Source organism: Cynocephalus volans, chromosome 3 (assembly GCF_027409185.1).
Source record: "Cynocephalus volans isolate mCynVol1 chromosome 3, mCynVol1.pri, whole genome shotgun sequence".
Classification (NCBI taxonomy): Eukaryota; Metazoa; Chordata; class Mammalia; order Dermoptera; family Cynocephalidae; genus Cynocephalus; species Cynocephalus volans.
Genome location: NC_084462.1, coordinates 179,578,300 through 179,598,669, shown reverse-complemented (window position 1 = coordinate 179,598,669; position 20,370 = coordinate 179,578,300). Strand labels below are relative to the sequence as shown.

At 43.5% G+C, this 20,370-nt stretch overlaps 2 protein-coding genes across 3 annotated transcripts in view; one reads left to right on the top strand and one right to left on the bottom strand.

Annotated features, from left to right (window-relative positions):
- YY1 (YY1 transcription factor) overlaps nucleotides 1-17,653 on the bottom strand; it is a 27,996-nt gene extending 10,343 nt beyond the window's left edge. Inside the window, exons 1-2 of the mRNA XM_063089190.1 lie at nucleotides 16,554-17,653; nucleotides 5,049-5,211 (exon numbers count right to left, since the gene is read on the bottom strand). Of these exons, the coding sequence (XP_062945260.1) occupies nucleotides 5,049-5,211; nucleotides 16,554-17,235 (845 nt within the window). The 5' untranslated portion in view covers nucleotides 17,236-17,653. The remainder of the gene's footprint in view (nucleotides 1-5,048; nucleotides 5,212-16,553) is intronic.
- LOC134372077 (mucin-19-like) overlaps nucleotides 16,408-20,370 on the top strand; it is a 21,021-nt gene continuing 17,058 nt past the window's right edge. For both annotated transcript variants that reach the window (XM_063089191.1, XM_063089192.1), the window contains exons 1-2: nucleotides 16,408-18,020; nucleotides 18,927-19,055. In XM_063089191.1, the coding sequence (XP_062945261.1) occupies nucleotides 17,234-18,020; nucleotides 18,927-18,958 (819 nt within the window). In that variant the 5' untranslated portion in view covers nucleotides 16,408-17,233 and the 3' untranslated portion in view covers nucleotides 18,959-19,055. The remainder of the gene's footprint in view (nucleotides 18,021-18,926; nucleotides 19,056-20,370) is intronic.

Genomic DNA, 20,370 nt, shown 5'->3' with positions numbered 1-20,370 from the left:
GTTCTGCACACAAAAGTAAAGAGCATAGTCCAATGTAACATCTACCCAACTCTTGATTTTTTAATGTTTTTATAAGTGGTATTTTTTCTTAAAATGTTATATTCAAAATGCGTGCCAGTATTTCGAAATATAATTAATTTTAGAATGAGTTCAAATGCATTTGGACAAATACTTTTGGACATAAGGAGTAAGTGGAAGACTGAATTGCAGCCACCCTTAAGCTCCTTGGCAAATTATCGTTTTTCACTACAGTGTATGTTGGTACCTTTTAGATTTTCCTTGAAAGCAAACATTGAAAAGTTCATTTTCCAAAAAAGTACACTTAGATTGAAAGTGTTTTGTTTTGTGAGTAAAGACTAAAATCATACACTACTAAGAATGCCTGCTTGACCCTCCCAAACTATTCAGAAGTAACTAAAATTTGAGTTTTTCATCCATTGACTATGAAACTTTACAAAGACCTTTTGAACCTTGAGAAAATGACAACAGCACAGGCATCATGAACAAGACAGAATAGGATGGATGACTTGGAGTTGACTTCTACTAGCTGCATGACCTCAACAAACTACTTAACTTCTCTGCCTCAGTTTCTTATTCTGTAAAAAGGTACAATGCTACCTACTTTAGAGCTATAAGGATTAAAAGAGATGATGTATGTTAGGCACTTGGGAAATGATAGCTATTATTATCATTGCCTGTGTGTTAAATGGGCCTAGCTAAAAATGAGTTCTTTTTTAAAAAACAGTATGCCAGTTATGCTCAACAACCCAGAAGGTTCTGGTGTGCCAAGCCATCCTTTCAACTAAAGGACCGAGGGACAGAAGGAAGACAAGTAGAAAGGCACTCCTCAATGTATTACATATTATGTGAAGGTGCCAGGTACACAACAAAGAGTTTCCTGTTCAAATAAAACAGAGAACATGCTCCCTATGACTGCTGAATTTATATCTCCTTCTGGCATATGTGGAAGGAACAACATTACAGAGATTGGAATCCAGAACCCAAACTTACAGGAACTTCCTGTACAATTGCAGTAGAGTTCTGACTAACTGAAATCTGCACATGTCCCAGAAGCAGATATGAAACATTTTTGGAGCAGTGATTCTTTAATGAAAACAAGCCTCCTCCCTGCAAAACAAGCTTAGTTGACTTCTAGACCAGAACCACCAATTCTGACCTGTGCTCGGGGGACAGAAATTCCTATGAAATACTGCTACCCTTTGCAAGCACCACTCACTTCCCTTCTTTATGTAAAGATAATTTTGCCTTAGACAAATGAAACAAAGTTTGTTCAATGAATTATCTCTTAAATAGATAGGAGGTATTTTCATCTCCATTATCACATTTCATCTTTATGTTAATCCTGTGAAAGTCTCAAGGTGGGTAGTGAAAAAAAAGTAACCAATGTGGAATTGGCCTAACCATTCTTCAATCTTTCCAAACCAAAGGTTTTCTAATACTCCACTTGAAGCTAATAGCTCTGGGTTCCAATGCTGCTATGAGAGTCAGGGAGTGGCAGGAGATGAGAAGAGAGGCCAGCAAAATAAGTTCTGTGGATCTTAGGCAGCCAAGAAGATGTGGTCTGACCCCCAACAGTTTGAAACTCAGTGCCTCTTCATCTTCAGCATTCAGAGTCCTAGTCACCAATTCTAGGCCTCTAGAAAATACATTCAACTATTACTCAAGGGCACCCAGGCTCAAATATTTCTCGCCACCACCACTGTCCAATTAGAGAAACTTGTTTAGGTTAACATGATCTTTAAGAGATAACATGCAGGGCCGGCCCCGTGGCGCACTCGGGAGAGTGCGGAGCTTGGGAGTGCAGCGGCGCTCCCGCCGCGGGTTCGGGTTTGGATCCTATTTAGGAATGGCTGGTGCGCTCACTGGCTGAACACGGTGCAGGCCGACACCAAGCCAAGGGTTGCGATCCCCTTACCGGTCACAAAAAGACAAAAAAAAAAAAAAAAAAAAAGAGAGAGAGATAACATGCAGAATGAGAATAGGAATGAGCCTAACCCTCAATCCACATCACAGTGCCCAAACCCTATACATTTTTACACCTTGTCAAGATGAGCAAGAGTTAATTCTATTCTACATATAAAATGAAATATTTGTTTATTTATTTATTGGCAGCTGGCCAGTATAGAGATCTGAACCCGAGCCCAATGGAATCTTTAACAGGCTGATTATAAAAGAAAACAAACACTATTTACATTCACTTATGATTATGTAAACATTGCTTATTATAGGATTTAATAGTGTGCTCAGATCACATTTCTTGTTCTGCAAGTCCAACACAGTGGCCGCAAACACCAGGGAGAGAATTTCCTCAGAATCAGGTCAAATAAGTTCTCTCACTTTAAATATTGTCTAAATTATGCCCCATTTTTAGGCCATAGCTTCTTAGCCCTATGCCCTTTTCAGGGAGTTTCTGATTGCCTTTTCTTTTTCAGAAGATTCCCATACCACCAGGCTTCCTACTCATTCTATCCACTACTGAATAAAATTGACTTTTCTTGAAGAAAAGTCTTCCAGCCTGCCACCTTCCTATTCTCAATGGAATACACCTTCCAGCCTGCCGCACAGCTTCCAACCTTCCTATTCTCAATGGAATACGTCTTCCAGCCTGCCGCACAGCTGTCCTCTTGGGTTTTTCACCATGAAGCCTTCCTTCTGATGTTTGTCCTCATTCTGCTGTGGTATATACTCTAATAACCTCCTCAGAAAGGGTGCATGAATATAAAACTAATGTCTCTAAAACTGTCATTTTTTTTTTGCCCCTGATTTGACCAATAGCTCTGCTGGATCAAGAAGTCCATTTTTATAGTAATTTTCCTTCTCAAAATACTGTTTTATTGTCTTCAAACCCTAATTATCTATTGCTGTTGAAGCAAAGTCTCATTCAGGTCTATCATTCTTTTCGGCTACTTTCCTGGAACTTTTTACATATACTTTTGGTGTTTTGTAATTTCACAAATGGAAATGGCACCTGGGTCCCAGTCCCTTTTTGTGGTCCCCTTCCTAAGAAGATGGTCTAAGGCAGCCGTAACACATATAGGCTGGGTGGCTTTCCCAAGAGTGACATGTGCCCCTAGATTTTCTCAGGGGATTGGGGATAAGCTCTCACATCAGCTGCCCCAATTCTCCAGAGTAAACAATGTCAAAGGTCACCAACACCTAATTACTCACTACCCACAGGTTCCCTCTCTCTTTAAAACCTTTCCCCAGCCCTCTGCCCCTCCACTGAAATTACTTCACAATATATAAGCTACAGAGATTTAATTCCTCTCCTGGACCTTCTGGAAACTCCTTCGCAGGCTGTCATGATGCTGTACTTTCCTGAGTCTCCTCCTACTTGTCTGAATGACTATTCTACTGTCACCTGTTCCTCTTACCCTCCAAATACAAGGGTTTTCCCAAGATTTTATGCTGGGGTCTTTTCCTTCCAAAATCTTGCCCCTCAAGGAGCTTACTTACCACTTTCATGCTTTTGGCCACCCTTCATCAGCTGATGCTAACCCTAACTCACTTCCTAAAACCACCTCAAGTCCAACATAAATGTTTTATTAGTATCTAAAACCAAACACTGCCTACCCCGAACCCCAAACCAGAACCTTCTCACCATTTTCCCCATCACCCAAGGAGTAAAGCTTTTAATACCAATTCTTATTCTTCCCTTTTTGTATCCTCCCCTCCACCCCAGACATACATTCTTTTCCTTCTAAATCTTCTCCACTGTTTCCTGTTAACCTTTACCACATTTATTTAAGAACAGGAGACATTAAACACTGGCACAATATCTGGCTTAATGTGTCCAAAAACTCTGACCTCATTGCTGACTATGTACCTTATTTTTATTTGTTTTTTTTTTTTGAGGGGGGTGGTTAATATCTGATTCACACAACTGTATTTGAAATATGAATGGCAATAAAAGCTAGAATACAATGTCATTAACAAAAGAATAGAGCCTTAGCTTTGTTAAGCCATGAAATAGTAGAAATAAATTAATGTGTATATTCCCTATAGCTAGTTTCACTGGAAGAAAAAGAAAACCCCCTTCTATCAAAACACAACAGGATTCTTTTGCCCATTTCAGAAGTGGAGAAACTGAGGCTCCAGGTGGCAGAAGCCGCACACCTTGTTTTCAGCAGGGCTAGGAAGGGAAACTGGGATGCTTCATTGTCTCTAGCTCTTCTCTACACTGGTCTGCTCTCAAGAGAAGAATAAAAGGTACCCCACTCTGTTCTCAGAAGATGTAGGATGACAAAGATTTATTTCTTCCAGATTCTGTCCTTGCCTAAATTTCCTGGGCTGTTCTAGGCTCCATTCAACCTCAGGTAGAGAAAGAGATTAGACCTTGTGCTCCAAAGTTTATTAGTTCATTTCATTTTGTTTAAAATTTTACAGCTTTGTGGTTTTTTTCATGTCCTTATAAAAACTGCCAAACAGTACTGGAAAATAACACAAAAAGTAGCAGAGGCTTCTGTAGGAACCCAGCTGTTTCAGGCAAAACAAACAAATATCTAATGGGTTCAGATCTTCTTGACAGTCACAGGGGTCCCAGCCATAAATATTTGATCTCTTCCTGTCACACCAGTTTATATTAACAAAACACTGGGAGCTTAACTGACGATATGATGAAATACGAACTGATGAACTCCTTACCAGTAGTCAGCTGGGCAAATCTAGAATAGACGTAGATGTCCTGCAGTTTAATCCAGTACGACACACCCAAATTTAAAATGTATATAAGGATGTCAGGAAATACTATAAGAATACCCATTTCAAAACAAATTATATGCAATTTTATTTACTCACAAGCAATGCCAATTATGGAATGAAAGAGTATCTGCCTCATCTTATTGTCTGCAAGGATCTAAAATGCAGCCACTCACATTAATAGCATAGTTACTATTAAAAATAAAACTGATGCTTTGTTTTCAGAAGTTTCCCTAGAGAAAGAATAAAATTGTGACTTAGGCACAAAAAAACATAGCTGGTAAGACTTAAGCACTTTCTATAATTAAAAGAAAGTTATTATAACTTACCTAGCAAATTCTGCCAGTTGTTTAGGATCTGAGAGGTCAATGCCAGGTATTCCTCCAGGAGGAAGTTTCTTTCCTGTCATATACTCTGAGTAATCAGGAGGCGAGTTCTCTCCAATGATCTGTTCTTCAACCACTGTCTCATGGTCAATATCTTTTTTTTCATCTGAAATACATCATAAGATTGATTATGTTAGATGAGTAATAAATACATTTTAAAAACTATACTGCTCTCACTAGCAACTTCTTAAATAGGTGCTTTATAGATATAGCACCTCAATTTCTTTTTTTTTTTTGTCCTTTTTGTGACCGGTAAGGGGATCGCAACCCTTGACTTGGTGTTGTCAGCACCACGCTCTCCGAAGTGAGCCACGGGCCAGCCCCGAGTTCTGCTTTTTATCCATGACACATATTTCCAGTTAACTACCAACTCAGCAACACTGACTCAAATCTGATTTCGTAGCCTTCACCTCTCAGCTAGCTAGCCTCTTGCCTACCTCTCCAGCCTCCTCATTCTTCACTAGTCTCCCCATCCTCTTTGCCCTAGCTATATCGGTCCTTTAGTTGCTCAAATGTAGCATGGCCCGCCCACCCTAACCTTGTGGCCTTTACTCATGCAATTTCCATGGACTACAGTTTGTAGTTACAGCTGTATTGCTTTCAGTGGCCTCACCCACTAAATTATAAGCTCTCTGAGGACAAGAAGGTTGGTCAGTTTTGATCCCAAGTATCCTCAGAGCCTTGTTCAAAGTCTGCATATAGCTAGCAATAAATATGGTTTCAAAGAATGTAGGACATCCCTACTGGTATGTCTATCATCTCAAATTCAAAAGTTAAAAAAAAAAAAAAAAAATAGCAATAGTGGCCTCATATAACTAATCTCCTAATAATCCCAGATGCCAAATTCTACTCGTCACTTTTAAAGGGTCTTCTTTGTTCCATTGCCATCAACTTAGATCATATTATCTCAAATAACTATATGCGTATTCAGATAATATATTTTATTGATATTATCTAAACAACTATAGTAGTTTCTTAATTGGTTTTCATAAAACTGTTAAGTTTGGCTGCCTCTTGTTTGGAACTAGAAGGAATACTAGAGACAATATATCCAAGGTTATCCATTTATAGATGAAGAATATCCATGCATGGACTAAGGAGTGTAAGAAAAAATAGCTGGATATATTAATAAAAAAGGACAAAAAAAATGTGGTTATTGACCTTAAGTTACAAAGCTGGGACTCTGCACTATAACAATTCTTTAATTTCATTCTCTTTCTCAGGGCTGCCTGTCCCCTGTTGATACCCCTCCAATCTCTCTAACCTAGGCACAATTACTACAGGTACTACGTCAAAACTTTCAAGTGGTACAGAAATACATTGGTTGGTAAGAAAGCTGTTTTCTTCAGTGATGTTCTATATTTCTGATACAAGAATGATAGCAAGGCTGGGAATCACTGCTAATCTGAACAAGCTACTGATGAGGGTGTCTGTCCGTTCGGGCTGCTGTAACAAAAATATAGATTGGATGACTTAAACAGCAAATATTTCTCACAGTTCAGAGGTTGGAAGTCCAAGATAAGGGTGCCAGCACGGTTTCATTTTTCGTGAGGACCCACTCCCTGGTTTGCAGATGGTGGTCTTCATGCTGTATCTTCACATAGTGGAGAGGTCTAGAGACCTCTCTGGGGTCTCTTTCATAAGAGCACTAATTCCCATTCATGACAGTTCCACCCTCAAACCTACATTACACCCCAAAGGCCCCACCTCCTAATACCATCACACTGGGGACAAGGATTTCAACATATGAATTTGGGGGAGTGGGACACACAAATATTCATTCCACTGCAGAGGACATGTTTCAAGTGCGCTGAGACAAAACAAAGGCTGAACTCAGGGAATAAAGGAATCACAGGCTAACTAATCCCTTATATTAGTTTAACATATTAATTGAGGGCTTTCTGTGTGCCCGGTGTTATTCTAGGCATAGAGAATAACAGCCAGAAACAAAAACAAAGTCTCTGCCCTCGTGGAACTTATGTTCTAGTAGGAAAAGTCAAACGAGGAAATACTTCTTGAGGCTCAATTCTTAGTACTAACATTCAGGAATATTAAGAACCCAGAGGACAGAAGAATCAGAACACCAAAAAAAGGTACAATATAGGTGTAAAGAAGAGGCTGACCAAGATTTGATGACCTCTATCAGGGGTTGGCAAGTACAGTCAGTGGGCCAAATCCAGCTGGCCTTCCCCCCACCTCCCCATTTTTCATCCTTTCCTATTCTTTTTTTTTAAATTGTGGTAAAATACACATTAACATAGATTTATCATTTTAACCATTTGTAAGTATACCATTCAGTGGCATTACATACCAATGTTGTGTAACTATCACCAATACATATATCCAAAACTTTTTCTACACCCCCCCAAAACACTACCTATTAATGCTATACCCCCAGCCCCTGCTAATCTCTATTTTTTCTGTGTCTATAAATTTGCCCATTTTAGGTACCTCATACAAGTAGAGCCATATGATATTTGCCTTCCACATCTAGCTTATTTCACTAAGCATAATGCTTTCATGGTCCATCTGTTGTAGCATATATCAAAATTTCATTCCTTTTCATTGGTGAATAATATCCCTGTATATACATACACATTTTGTTTATGCATCTGTTGATGGATACTTGGGTTGTTTCCACCTTTTGGGTTCCATGAGTGATGCTGCTATGAACCTTGATGTACAAATATGTCATCTACTTTTGTAAATAAAGTTTTATTGGAACATAGCCATGTTTATTTACTTACGGATTTTCCATGGCTGTTTTCCTGATACAAGGGCACATGGAGTTCATTAGATGCAACAAAGACCATGTAACCCACAAAATCTAAAATATTACTATTTGGCCCCTTACAGAAAAAGTTTGCTAACCCTGGATCTATATGATGGCATTTTACTTAGAAAAAATGGGATTAAACTACAGCGGAAATTTTTCTATTAAAAACAAGGAACAATTTCTGTCAGTGAAATTACTGAGTAATGGGATTTACCATCAAATGAGACATTTATTAGCAGGTCTTTAAAACACTTTAAAGATGTATTTTGAGGAGGAATAAACATGGCTAGGTTCTTGAAGGATGTCATTTGCTGAGATGGAGGACAACAGGAGAAGAGATGATATGCAGGAGAAAACCTAGAGTTCCTCTTTTGTTTGAGAAGTGTGCGCAGAGATGGACAGACCTCAAGGAGGCAACTGGATACGCAAGTGTGGGGGATAAAAAAGAAATCTAGGTTGGAGAGAATTATATGGAAATCACTGGCATACAGACTGCATTTAAAACCACAGAAAAATAAGGGTACTTCAGAAAACTCATTGAAAAATAGAATTAAAAGGTACCCTTGTACACAACAGACAGGAGAAAGACTGCAAAAGAGATCGAAGAGATACATCCCAGAGGTAGGGAGACAACTAGCTTTGTCTAATGAGAACTTTTCTTTTTTAGACTGCTAGACAGTGCAGGGATCAGAACCCTTGACCTTCGTGTTCAGCTCTAACCAAATGAGTTAACCTGCCAGCCCCCTCTAATGAGAATTTTACTCAGAGACATACCAAGTGAAAGTGATGTACAGTGAAAGCAGTTTGTCCCAAAAATGGACAAGTAGGGGCAGCGTGGCCCTATCTAAGCCCAGTTCTATCTCCAAAGCCAGATATCCAATCCTAGTCCACTCTCCAAAACCCAAACCAAGATCTCTTTCCTTTGCAAGGCTTTTCATTCTTGTCACTCCAGCCTCCACTCTCAACCTTGCTTGGTTTCATCATTTATTAAAAAATGAAAAAACCACCTACCTTATAAGGCTGAAACAAGATGACATGTTAAATGCCAACCATTATGTCTGGAAAACTAGGGAGAGTAGGCAAAAAAATAAATCTTTATTCCACTTCCCCTACCCTCCTAGGTTTAAGGGGAACAGTAAGTCTTAGGCTATTTGGTAATGACCACAGTGCCTTGCATACAACAGGGACTTGCCGACTTTAGTATACAGGGGATGCTAGCATATGTCTTAGTTTCCTGCTGCCACTGTAACAAACTACCGCCATTTTGGTGGCTTAATACAACATGAATTTATTCTTCCACAGTTCTGAAAGCCAGGAGTCAGAATCAGTTTCACTGAGCTGAAATCATTGTGTAGGTTTCTTCTGGAGGTCTAGGGGAGAACCTGGTCCTTTGCTTTTTCAAGCTTCTGAAGGCTGCCTAAATTCCTTGGCTCAGGACCCCTTCACTCAACCTCCTGCTTCTGCTGTCACTTCTACTTCCTTTTCTGTAGTCAATCTCCCTCTTGTGATTTCAAGGACCCTTGTGTGATTACATTTAGGGCCCACCTGGATAGTCCAGGATCATCTCACCATCCCAAGAGCCTTAGTTTAATCACACTTGCAAATAAGGTAACATTCACACATTCCAGAAATTAGGATCTAGATTCCTTTAGAGCCATTATACAGCCCACCACGGTATGTTAATCATATAAATAAAAGACCTTAATATGATTCCTAAGGTAAACCTCAACTCATACATAATAGCCATGCTCAAGTTATTATTTCAAAAAGTCAATATCAAATTATGACTGTATTTCATTGAATCTAACAGATTTTTCGCCTTACATTTCATACCTGTGAAATGGGAACTGCAGTTATTTGATGAAATAAGGTACTACTCTCCACCAGACTTAATGCTTCTAAAGAATGCTGAACTTAAACAAACAAACAAAAAAACCACAAAGAAAACTATAGGAGCTGGCCGGTTAGCTCAGTTTGTCTGAGTGCAGTGTTGTACTGGCCAGCAGCCAAAAAAGAAAAGATTGTGCTAAAAAAACAAAAACAAATTATAGAGTAAGCATGTAAAGAACACAGAAAATTATGAATCTTCAGTTAGGTTACATTTCAGGTTTTAAATTTTTTAGGCTACATCTTGGCAGCTCTAAGACAGCGCTGTGAAATCTGACACTGGTTGAAAAATGCCAAGCCTCTGTGCATTACTGTCATTCAGTGGTCATACCAAGCAGCTCATTTTCAAACTCACTCCTAAGAAAAGCTTAATTTCCTTAGAAGTTTTCCCCATCTTAATCAGATAAAGGTTCTGTAATTTCCTTTTATATCTTGATTGCCAGGAAGCTCATTAGGGTTGATCCTATAGCTTCCCTCTTTTCTGTGATCCTGAGTTTCTATTTTCAATATTTACATATTTATGCATGTATATATTGGCTAGATTTTGTTTCTCCACACCTTCCATCTTAGGCCATTAACTTTGGTATGGCCATTCTAGGTTACTTTTGGCAAAGAAGACATCATCTACTCACCGCTGCCATCATCTAAACCTTCACTGAAATGGTGGAGAGCTAAATATTTGGGATTCACTGGTAAGCAACAGACAAAAATCAGACAGGCTGTTCCCCTCCTAATAAAAACCTTAAGAAAGGATACTACCATTTTTTTAAGTACCCATTTCATTCTAGCAACTGTCACATTCCTCAATCTAAACAAAATCTTTAACGTATTAACATTATGTTTTTGGCTGAAAAAAAAAATGAGCCTCAGAAATTACAAGTAATATATCTAAAAAAGCAAAATAAGTGGCAGATTTGGGATTTGAATCTAGGACTGATTTAAAGCCCATGCTTTTCCCTAAAACAGAACTTTCTCCACCTTCTCCCATTCTAATACTAATACTTCTTTTTCCACCTATATAGGAATAGACCAGAATGGTATTTAGGTCTGTAAGCCACGATTCTACCTTACAAGCACAACTTGCATCCATTCATTCACTCAATTATTTATCAAGAATTCTATTCTATTAGAAGTTCAATCACTCTCCTAGAAGAAACGACGCCAGAATCCAACAGAACAGCTTCTTGCGCAGCAATGGCATCCCCTTTCCCTACTCCCCAATTTCTGTATTTAAGGAGGGGTGTTAATTTATACAGAAAGAGTCCCTCACAAATAACCATTTATACTGTCTTAATATTTAACCATATCTGAAACCACTGTGTAAAACTGAATTAACTGAATGGTTATTGAGAATTTTACTCAGCAGAGTTTCTAATATCTCATTTGCCAGGTCATGTTAAATTGGTTAATTTTGCTTTCGGAAATTGAATATATTGTTTCCTATTGTCACTTAACAATTTGTAAAGGAGTAGAATTTCTTCACTATAAAGATCCCAATGTCAGGGCCAGCCCCATGGCGCACTCAGGAGAGTGCAGCACTTGGGAGCGCAGCGACGCTCCCGCCGCGGGTTCGGATCCCATATAGGACTGGCCAGTGCACTCACTGGCTGAGTGCCGGTCATGAAAAAGACAAAAAAAAAAAAAAAAAAAAAAAAAATCCCAATGTCAGAGGTTCAGACATGCCAAGGTCGTATACTTTGGTCAGTTCCCTCTAGAGAGGAAATATGCTGCTGTTACTAGTGTCATTCCCAGAAACCACTGGGCTCTCTGTTATTGATATAACCACAAAGTTAAACAGAATGGGATGTACTAACACAAGATACCTAGGCAATAGTTCCCCTTCTGTACTGTAATTAAGGTCCACCATACATAGGAAGGTACAAAGCTATACAATAGTTAACTAACTTCCAAGATCTTCCTACTTGCTAGCAGTAATAAAATTAATGCTATTTTCAACATACAAGTCATGTTTCAACTGCCAAATTTAAAAAATAAAAACTTTGAGTGTTTACCCATTAATAACTACAGAAATACAACTCACTGGTAAATATCCAGAGCCTTGAAATTATAAAATTCTCTCTTTTGCTTACTCTTCCTATTGGAAGTACACAATAAGAGCACAGAGAGAATAACACGATCACCTGAGCAGACCAAGAGTTAAACAAAAGAATGCAGATCTTAAGGAATGTTGACTGTAATAAATGTTTTGCTAAGAACCTGTTATGGGCGATAAGTTTCCCAGCCTCAAAACAGACTGACCTTGCTAAGCAGACTTTGAAAACACACACACACACACACACACACGCACGCACGCACGCACGCACGCACGCACGCACGCGCGCCTTTTATAAACACCCACCTAGGAGTGTGCCACAGATATTTTTAAAATTTACTCTCTTCCAAAAGCCTAAAATACTAGTTGTAGGACAGGAGCCCTGACCTTTTCCTGATATGGATTTTTCTCATCCCACCAGGGGGAGTTGGCTGTTGGTAGTGGGAGGGAAAAGGAAAGGTTAATAACCTGGTGTGGAGAGTCTGACAGCATAAGAGGCTTTATCAGTTAGCTAAGGCTTCCAGAGCTACCAGATCAAAACTCTGGGATCTATGACTTAGGCTGCCCTATGTAGGTCATGTGGCTGAAGTGATTACTTTGGAGGGCTTTGCTGGTTTGGCTCCATGGAAATGTATGTTTATGGCATCTCTACTGAGTGATAAACAGTACGGTAAAAAAAAGGAGATGAAAAATCCACAGAGGAATGGTAAATGGTCATTACTAGTAATTTTTGGCAAACCTGAATTTTCTTAATGTATAAAACTGAGAAAAAATTAATACATTTTGACTTTCTTTCAATTTACTGATTTTAATGTCAATGGTGTTCTGGTCTTAGATGTTTTGCTCAATCCAGCACAAAGCACTTCTTTATTCAGTCCAGTGAAGATAATTAAAATATTAACAGCTTTAGAGAAGGTCATAATTTCTAACTACCTGAAACCTCAAAATTTTAAAGCCACCTAGGTTTCTCTGAAAACTAAATGCTTTAAATGCTCAGCTTTTATCATTAGCTTCCCTGCTCAACCCAATGGTTTATTATGTTAAATGGTTTATAGTTTATAATTAGCTCTGTAAAATAAAAAGCCATTCCCATATAATAGAGATAAATATCCAGGAAAAAAACATATAATACTGTGCCTAAATCTGTCAACATTGAAATATTCATCAATTGTACATAAGGAAAAAACCCAAAGTAAATATTGGCCTTAAATCAACTGATTAAGAATATTCAAAGCATAGTTGAACCGTGAGTAAATATTGAAACATGTTCAGATTAACTGGGCCTTAATTTTCTCATTTGCAAAAATAAGCAGATCCAGACAGATTATCTATATAATGGAGTATAACTCAGTCACAAAAATGAATACAGTACACGCTATTACATGGATGAACCTTGAAAACATGTTAACCCAGACACAAAAGGCCACATATTGTATGATTCCATTTGTATAAAATGTCCAGAATAGACAAATCCATAGAGACAGAAAGTAGATTAGAGGTTGCCAGGGGCTGGGAGAAAGGGGAATGGGGAATGGGGAATGACTGCTAACAGGTAATGTGTTTTTTTGGGGTGATGAAAATGTTCCAGAATTGGATAGTGGTGATTGTTGCACAACTGGTGAATACAGTAGAAACTACTGAACTGTGTGTATGAGAATTATTTCAATCTTTAAAAAAACAGATCTCTAAGGACCCTTTCAGATCTAAAATTACTCTACAATAAAACTACTAGATTCCCTTGCTGCTGTTCCATTCAAAAGATGCCCACCACACACACAATGTTTTTGTTACTCCGTGGGAAATCAAACAAAGATGGCATACAAGAAAAAGAAACCCATAAAAAATCCAAATATTTGGTTTCCACAAACATGCTGACTCCCACTAAACTACTGTGTTTTGTTTTTGTTTGTTTGTTTTCATACCAAGAGGTGCTAAAAAAATAACTAGAGCCTTGAGTACAATTATTTTTATAAGGACTTCAGGTAACTAAGCTTGGGGCTTATGCAAAACTGTTACTTCATAGCTCCTTCCAATCTAAGAAACTATTTTAGTGAAACTATAGTGAATTATAAACTCTCATGTCTACTTGATCAAATGAGATGAAGTACATGAAAGCAGACAACACACTGCCTGAGACTCAACACATACATACAAACACAAATTCAGCTTAACAATTAGCCTGCTTTGATTTCATTTGTTATTAATTATATCATGTTATTTCAGTTCTGAAAATGCAATTGTTTCAGAATTTGAACTTGGGACATGCATAGTTCACTACAAATTATTTAGCTTGTCTTTGGTAGTAATTCCAAACCACAAGGACAAGGAAAGGGGTAGTTTACCATAAAACATGTCTGAGAAAACAGGCCATCCTATGTTATCACCATCAAATATTTATAAACACCTTTAGGCACAGAGTAGTCTGTAACGCACTAGACAACTAACGCTTTAAAGAAATGGACTTAATATAACCCCAAACTGTGCAATCTTGTAAGCAGCCACTCTCACAGGGGAAGTAATGACTTTTAAATGCTGACTTAATTGTAAATTAACTCCCATTAGTCAAGCCCTTCAGACTTTCACCCCTAACTTGCTAACTTAATACATACCACTTCATCAAGTGAAGCCATACACTACAAAGTTTTGGCTCCCAGAAAAGTAGGTAAGCAATTTGGTAACACGTAAAATATGCTGGTTTTCTGAATTCCTGTAAAACCAACTCGACTGCACTATGAAAAAAGTAAATTACATCTAATTTCAAATGGTATCCCGAATTCTGCAAATTTATCAATGACCAAACCCCCATCCCTTATTTCATTCCTATGAATGAAAAACCATGGCTTTTAGATTCAGCATAATCAGTGTCTAATTACTCTGAGCTACCAAAATATGTCGAAAGTATTTTCTGATAACCACTAAGCACTAAAGTATTCATGTTGCATTAAAACATCCAGCTCTTGGGCTGGATGGTTAGCTCAGTTGGCTTGAGCATGGTGTTATAACGCCAAGGTCAAGGATTTGCAGCCCCAGCCGGCCAGCCGCCAAAAAAAAAAAAAAAAAACCCCAAACAAAACCAAAAATATACCATACAGCTCCCGTTAAACTCAAACTACTATGAGTTCTACGAGGCACTCTGAATCCAGAACGGTAACAGTGCCTGTTAGCACTTCCTGTAAGATTTTGGCAACACCTCAGATTTCTTTCCTCAGTCCTCTGAATCATAGGCTGATCCAACTTTAGTTATCTCATCTTGGGGCTTTCACTAGATCCAACCAGACCAGCTTTTCGGTCCAGCCCTCTCATCTATTTCATTCATTCTTCTGAATTATAATAACCTTTTAATACTCCAAGGTCACCTTATTTTGAGGTTCCATCCAATTCTAATAAATTATGAAAGAGCTTTCAAGTAATTATGGATGAAATGGGCTCTACCACCCAAATTTTGTATTAAATTTAATCATCACAGGTGCTAGGGTTAACTAGCTACGGTAGGATTATTCTCATCCTATTTAGTATCCCAGCAAGTCAACTATGTAGCATATAAATACAGCAATAGGATACTGACATGGAAAAACCAGCGCTAGGTCAAAAACAGCCTTTCAATAGGTCTACAGTAAAAACAAACCTTTTATGCATGCAGATAAGACCCTTTTGTCCTAGAAGTTTTTTTCTGGCCTTTGTTAAGAGCGGTATTAAAACAGTAAAACCCTAAAAGAAGCAGCTTTCTAGGATCCTTTTCACAGGGAAAACGAGATAGCTTTCTACAAAGTAAAAAAGACAGAGGCCTAAAATAAAACTACCGAATTTTATTAACTTAGGGGCAAATGTCCATAGCTGTGTAAACTAACCCAACCTATTTGCAAAGAACCAAATACTTCTTTTAAAAAACACTTTCCCAAACGTAAAGGGTTAAGAAGGACCTACTAAGATTCGTAGGCCCTTTCCGCCAGGTACTGCCAGGGGGATAAAAGGCGAGGAATGTGCTGGCAGCACCGGTGACAGGCTCCAACTGACGCTCAGCGCCGCACACGCGAGCCCTACGTGCAGCACCAAGTCCCGCCCCAGAGCAAACGACCGCCTCGGGGGCAGCGTGACCGCCGGGGCAGGGTCCAGCCCGGCGCTGGGTGGGTGGGGAGCAAAGGGCCCGCGGGCGCCCACGCGCTTCGCGCACCTCCCCCCTGCTGGACGGTGCCTCCCGGGAGCGGTTGAGACTCCGGGGAGGTTGGGGGGCGGGGGCGCAGTGAGAGGCAGCGGCGCCCCCCGGAGGCCAGCGAGGGAACGGCCGCGCCGGGCGGTGGCGCGCGTATCGGAGGCGGCCGTGCCAGGCCCGCGAGGCCAGCGCCGCAGCCCCGCCAACGCCCGCCGCGGGCGCCCGGGTCGGGGGCGCGCGGGGCGACCGCCTGCAACGGGCCGGGCGAGTCCGTTGGCCGGAGCGGGCGGGCGCGTCGGCCCCTCCCCCGCGCCCCGCCCGGGCGTCGCTTCCCCCTCTCGGAGAAACTACGCCATTGCGGCCTAGCGGGCGGCGCCCCTCCCCCGCGCGGCGCCATCTTCGGCCCGCTGCCCCCGCCGCCGCCGCCGCCGCCGCCGCCGCCGCCGCCGCCGCGCGTCCGCCATCTTTTGGGGCCGCCATACTTGCCCTGGCGAAGAAGATGGCGGCGCCCATCACACACATAAAACATGGCTTCCCTTCAAAACAAAAACATCCCGGGGCCGGCGCGCGGCCGGCGCTCACCTGAGGACCACATGGTGACCGAGAACTCGCCCTCCAGGGTCTTGATCTGCACCTGCTTCTGCTCCCACTTCTTGTTGCCCGGGTCGGCGCCGCCGCCGCCCGCCGCGCCGGCCCCGCCGCTGAGGTAACTCTTCTTGCCGCTCTTCTTGCCGCCCCCCTTCTTGACGCGGCCGCCCCCCGACGACGAAGAGCCGCCGCCGCCGCTCTTGCCGGCCGCCGCCACGGTGACCAGCGTCTGCTCGATGTAGTCGTCGTCGCCGCCGGCCGGCGCGGGCACCGGGATGAGGATCTGGTCCTCGAAGCCGTCCTCGGCGCGCAGCCCGTCCGAGTCGTCGCCGCCCACCACCTCCTCGCGCGTCTGCACCAGGATCACCTCCTGGTGGTGGTGCACCTGGGTCGGGTCGTCGGTGACCAGCGGCTGCAGCGCGATCATGGGCGGGTGGTGGTGGTGGTGATGGTGGTGGTGGTGGTGGTGGCCGGCGTGCCCGTGGCCGCCCCCGCCGCCGTGGTCGCCGCCGCCGCCGTCCTCGTCGTCGTCGTCGTCCTCCTCCTCCTCGCCCACCACCGTGGTCTCGATGGTCTCCACCGGGATGGTCTCCACCTCGATCTCGTGCAGCTCCACGATCTCGGCCGGCATCTCCGAGCCGTCCGTGGCGATGTAGAGGGTGTCGCCCGAGGCCATGGCTGAGGGCTCCGCCGCCACGGCCGCGGCGGCCTCGGCTCCTGGGCTGCGGGCGGGCGGGCGAGGAGGCGGCCGGCCGTGGGGAAGGAAGGCAGAGGGAGGAAGGCGGCGAGCGGGCGGGGGGAGAGGGGGCGGGCGGCGGGGGGGAAGGGGCGGGCGCGGCGGCCGCGGCGGCGGCGGGACTTCCCCGCCTCCCTCGCCTCGGTGCGCCCGCGCTCGCTCGGCCGCGGCTCCTCCCGGCTCCCCGCCTCGCCTCGCCTCAGCCGCCCGCCCTGACCGCGCCTCCTCCCGCCCTCCGGGCCGGCGCCCCGCTTCCCCCTTCCTCCTTCGCCTCCGCCTCCTTCCACACAAATACCAACTCCTCAACCCGAGCCCAGATCTCGCCGCCGCCGCCGCCGCCACACTCCGCTCGGGCTCGGGCTCGCGAGATTTCCGCGCTGGCCTCGGCCCGCCCCGCCCTACCTCACTCCCACTCGCTGGCTGGTCTTCATGCTCCGCCCGCTCTGCCAATGGATCGGCCCCGCTTGCCGCCGAGGCCCCGCCCACTCAGCCGGGCTCTTCCTGCATTGGGGCCGGCGGGGCAGGGGGGCGGGGCGGCCCTCACGCGCGCTGGCTGGCCGGGGCGCGTGACGTCAGCGCGTTGCCGCTGCCACCGCCTCCTCCCGCCGCTCTGCGACGTGCGGCTCCCGCCCTCCGCGGTGCAACAGCAACAAAACCCGCCGCCTCAGGCCCGGGCTGCACTCGGGAGCGGGGCGTCGCCGCCGCAGTCGCCGCCTCGGTAGCGGGTGAGCGGTCTGCGAGGCTCCGGGCACCGTGGGTTGTGGAACTGGGGAGAAGGGACGGAGGGGCCGACCCAGCGCGGGGATGCGGCCGGTTCGGGGAGTGCACCGTGCGGGGAGTGGCCCGGGCGCGCGAGGCGGCCCCGTCGCCCCAATAAAGTCTGCTTTGACGAGAAATGACTCTGCTTCATTTTTCGCGTCGGGCGGCGTTTGGTTTTGGTGCCTGGCTTCGGGCGAGCGATGGCGGCGGGGTGAGTGTGAACAAATGGGACAAAGGCCGGCGGGCGGGCGGCCGAGGACAATGTCCGCCCGCGCCGCGCGCCCGGCATCTCGCCGCCGGCGCCCCGTCCTCGCGCCCGACCGGGTCGGGGCCGAGCGCAGGTGGGCGGCGCGCGGGGTGGGCGGCGCGGGCTCGGCGGAAGCGCCGCGCGGGGCCCCAGGTCCACCGGCGGGAGGACGTCCGTTATTCTTTTGCGACCCGCGGAAACCTGGGACGGAGCCGTTGGGTGCCTGTCCCTCCGTAGAGCGTAGGACAGAACACGGTCCTGGCGGCTCCCGTCCTCGGGCGCGGCTGTTGGTAGCTTTCTGAGCTTCGCTTTCTTCGCTGTCCGCCCAGTCGTTGTTGCATTTACCCGCTGTCTTATTTCTCATTTTCAGAGATGCTCCTCCTCATGTTTTGCGTTTGTCTCATCGAAAGTTCCACATTTTTCCTGCAGTGTTCTGCAACAGAGCCTAGATTTTTTTCCTCGCACGAATTAGCGGCAAGTTAAACCTCCCTGGATAGGGTATATGGATGGCAGCGAAGTGTTTTTCGCTCTTATCCTTCCTTTTGGCCTACCTGGTTTAAAATAGGTAGTTGGTTTAAAACAGTACAAATAAAAGTTTTATAATTTTTTTGTTTATTTATTTTAGCGGCTAGCCAATACCGGCATCCGAACCCTTGATCTTTATTATAACACCGCACTCTAACCAACTGAGCTAACCAGCCAGCCCGGTGTCCTGATCTTTAAGAAAATCATGAAAAATTGAAAACTTGGAAAGGTGTGTGTTTGTTGCATTCGTTTGGCCGATTTAACCCCCGTGTGAATTTGTCGAACTTGAATAATCTCAACATTTACTCTTGTTATTTGGAATAGTATTCACGCATTTGAGGCCCATGACTATTTTGAACTGAGATACGTTAATCTTATATCCAACTTGTTAAAATAAGCAGGTGTCTTATTATTGGAAACATGTTAGAGAAAAGTTTATACATTTTAATTTTGGGGGGTGGTTTTGGGCAGCTGGTCGGTACATTATGGGGATCCGAACCCTTGACCATGTTACTAGCACCACGCTCTCCCAAGTGAGTAATGGGCCAGGCCCTTATGCATTCTAATTAAAAGGCGACTTTATCTAATTTAGCCTCTACTTATTTTTAAATGACATTGGACTTGATTTTCTTTGTTTCTTTTTCTTTTTTGGCTTCTGCTGGTGGGTATAGGGATCCAAACTCTTAATCTTGGTGTTGGACTTGGTTTTTGAGAATATTAGTGTAAGGAGTGAAAAATTAGGTCATTTTCTCTTTGAATCTGAGTTTTAACACCTGGGTAATTCCCCCTGGAGTGCTACACCCACACAGTTTGGCAAAGTCAAATCTGTTGAATTAAGTCATTTCTGGGTTCATAGCTTATAAACTCTGCATAAATATTTCATAAATGAAAACCAGTTGTGGGAAAATTTTCACGTGGCTTAATGCTTTTTCATTTCACTTTCCCCACTCCAGCAGTTGGTAGGAAAAGGTCTTTTCAAGTAGTTGATACTTCCCCATAGATACTAAGAGAGCAAGAGAAGTAGGGGGAGTAACCCGTTAGGCATAATCTGATTCAGATCTAGTGAAGAAAGCCAAAAAGGGTTTAAAACTGTCAGGAAGAGTGGTAGGTGAGAAAGCAGGAAAATGCTCCTGAATGTTATCCTAGCACCTGCTCCAGGAATAACTTTTGAAACTTGCCCCAGCATAGGTGACCTGTTAGGCAGGCCTTAAATTTTCCATGGTGGGAGATATTTTTGTCTTCCATTCTTTAGCAATGGAGTGTCTTATGACTAGACATTCAGCGATTGTGTTGTGTTGGCTCTAGCCTGCTTGCAGTTGCCGTTAAAGGTGAAAATCAATTTCAAATGACGGGTTAAAATGCAGTTTCAGAACCATTGGACTCTAAAGGTGGGGCTAATTTCACTGAGTTTATTCTGTTCTGTTTGGGCAAAATGTATTGGGCCAATGAGAGTTCCTCTGAACTCCTAGAGTCCTTTTATTTTGGCAGCAGGACAAATGGTTACTGTCACCTTAATTAAACTTATTTCTTTTACACTAGTGTTT